Genomic DNA, 2617 nt, shown 5'->3' on the forward strand with positions numbered 1-2617 from the left:
AGTCAGGTAGCGGCCGCATGAAGGAGGAAGAAGGAGGTAAAAAGTAAATGAGTGGAGGCCCTACAAAGGGGGAAAGAGGGGGTAGATAGTGAATGAGTGGATACAAAAGGGGAATGAGAAGGTAGGTAGTGAATGAGTTAAGGCTCTACTAAGGGGGAAAGAGGAGGTAGGTAGTGAATGAGTGGAGGCCCTACAAAGGGGGAAAGAGGAGGTAGGTAGTGAATGAGTGGAGGCCCTACAAAGGGGGAATGAGAAGGTAGGTAGTGAATGAGTTAAGGCTCTACTAAGGGGGAAAGAGGAGGTAGGTAGTGAATGATCGGAGGCCCTACAAAGGGGGAAAGAGGAGGTAGGTAGTGAATGAGTGGAGGCCCTACAAAGGGGACAGAGGAGGTAGGTAGTGAATGATCGGAGGCCCTACAAAGGGGGAAAGAGGAGGTAGGTAGTGAATGAGTGGAGGCCCTACAAAGGGGGAATGAGGAGGTAGGTAGTGAATGAGTTGAGACTCTACTAAGGAGGAAGGAGGATATACGTAGTGAATGAGTGTAGGCCCTACAAAGGGGGAAGGATGAGGTACGTATATGTAGTGAATGAGTAGAGGCCCTAGAAAAGGGGACAGAGGAGGTAGGTAGTGAATAGTCGAGTTATTCAATATTACGTTATTCTTAATCAATTATACTGTTCATCACTCTAAATATTTGATAATTTGGATATTTCCAGTCTTATCATTTCCAATCACAAGATTGTGATCAATGTCAATACTTAGTCCACCATCACATGCATAATCTATATAACAGACAAAGTTACCATCACAATCAATAATATGGAGAATGTTGTTTGAGTTGTCATTTATCAGTATTTGAGTATTCGCGTCAGCAGCAATATGCATTGGTTGAAACTCTGTGTATTTTGATTGTTTCAAGAGGTTGCCTGTATACATGAATCTTAATCTCCCAGAGAAATCCACCACAACAACTGCCATCTTAGAACAGTCAGCAACACAAATATCTCCATTTCCATTCTCAGTCAGTGGAAGAACAGTCTTACCACCAGTAGAAAACAGAGGTTGTTTCTGACTGTCATACTGAATCGTCTGAATCTTCGTGGCCCCTGAATATCTCACCACTTTACTCTGCGTCCAATCGGTAGATCGCATACTCACCAGTAGATCCGCATTACCCGAATGATATAGACCAACAGGAGTCCAGTTAAGTGTGCTGAGTAAAATATCAACTTTGCCACTTTTATAAATATATACATCTGTATTTGTTTGACGAGAATTACTTAAAGAAAACACTGGTTCCATTTGTGAATTAATGGTTAATGCCCACACATTATCATATGTATGAATTGTATTTAAAACACATCCTGTCTTATCTATTTGCTTGATTGTTTTGTCATCTCCATTTATTAAGATCGTATCGTTCCCCACACACTGCACTCTCCACAGCTCATATAAAAGTCCATAAGGAGTTCGTATTGTGCTAACTTCTTTTGGATCATCCATCATCTTAAGCATTCCCAGCTGCCTGACTGGATCAGTGACCGTATTAAGAAAACCTATCATTCCAGTTATTTGATCCTGTTTGATAATGCCAGGAAGAAACTGTTGACAAGAAACCTTTGGCAAGTTTGGGCCTTTTCTGAAATTGCAATTTTTTGATTGGTAGTTAATAATGGTTGTTGCTTCATTTTCTTTAAGGATATCATTGTTATTCTGAATGATCTGATCAATTTCTTTCTCAACCAAAGACTGTTTTTCCTTGCATTTTCTTATGGCTTCATTCTTCTTATTTGTCACCTCATTCTTGAGACTACTACCAGCTTCATGCACAGCTTTACAAATTTTATCCTCTTGTTCTTCTATTGCAGACAGAACTTCATCAAACACTGCAGTGGTTGTAGTTAGATCGATTTTTCGGTATCTTGGAGAAATAACATTTTCCAATTCTTCTATGTCAGATTTAATTTGCTGTTTATGTTCTTGAAGAATATGACTGATATCGGTAAATTCATGCTTTTTGTGCGAACCCATTAGACACTGAATACATATTGGTATTTGACAGTGTATGCAATACGTCTCACATTGGTATTTCTTGTGTGTAAGACATAATGGAAGAATAACTGTGTGTTCTTTTCTGAAAGTGTATTCTACAACTTCATGTCTTCTTGATTTGTCAGCCATATGTTTTGGTATGCATGAGAGGCATAGATCCACGTGACATAGATTACAGTGATGCTCCACAGGATTGGAACACAATCGACAGCGAATAATGTCCTGTCCCTGGGCGGTAGCCATATCTATTGATATCTGGAATTAAAAGAACATCATATTACCTGCAGGTTGAAGTACACAATAATTATGCAATCATTGAATTTTAAAGATTTAGTAGTCATATTGATACATGTGCATACATAATTTCTAGAAACTTCATGTTGCTGTACTGTAAGCAAGTCGTTTATACAAACCCACGCATTAAAAAATATATAACGCAGTACTATATAGAAAGAAATTAAGTGGATATTAAGTCAATATCATACTGTACATGAAATAGAGTTTTGAATTATAAGTTCAGCATTTATTTTATAACATTGATAATAAAAAAAAGTGTTAGGAAGA

At 38.3% G+C, this 2617-nt stretch overlaps 1 protein-coding gene across 1 annotated transcript; it reads right to left on the bottom strand.

Moving 5' to 3' along the window:
* Nucleotides 1-682: 682 nt before the first annotated feature.
* On the bottom strand, nucleotides 683-2296 carry LOC134282282 (tripartite motif-containing protein 2-like). Its single transcript, XM_062764690.1, has one exon. It carries the CDS (start codon nucleotides 2294-2296, stop codon nucleotides 683-685), a length of 1614 nt encoding a protein of 537 aa, XP_062620674.1.
* Nucleotides 2297-2617: the final 321 nt, after the last annotated feature.

Source organism: Saccostrea cucullata, unplaced genomic scaffold (assembly GCF_032062105.1).
Source record: "Saccostrea cucullata isolate Sc308-1 unplaced genomic scaffold, CSIRO_AGI_Scuc_v1 ctg1147, whole genome shotgun sequence".
Lineage (NCBI taxonomy): Eukaryota > Metazoa > Mollusca > Bivalvia > Ostreida > Ostreidae > Saccostrea > Saccostrea cuccullata.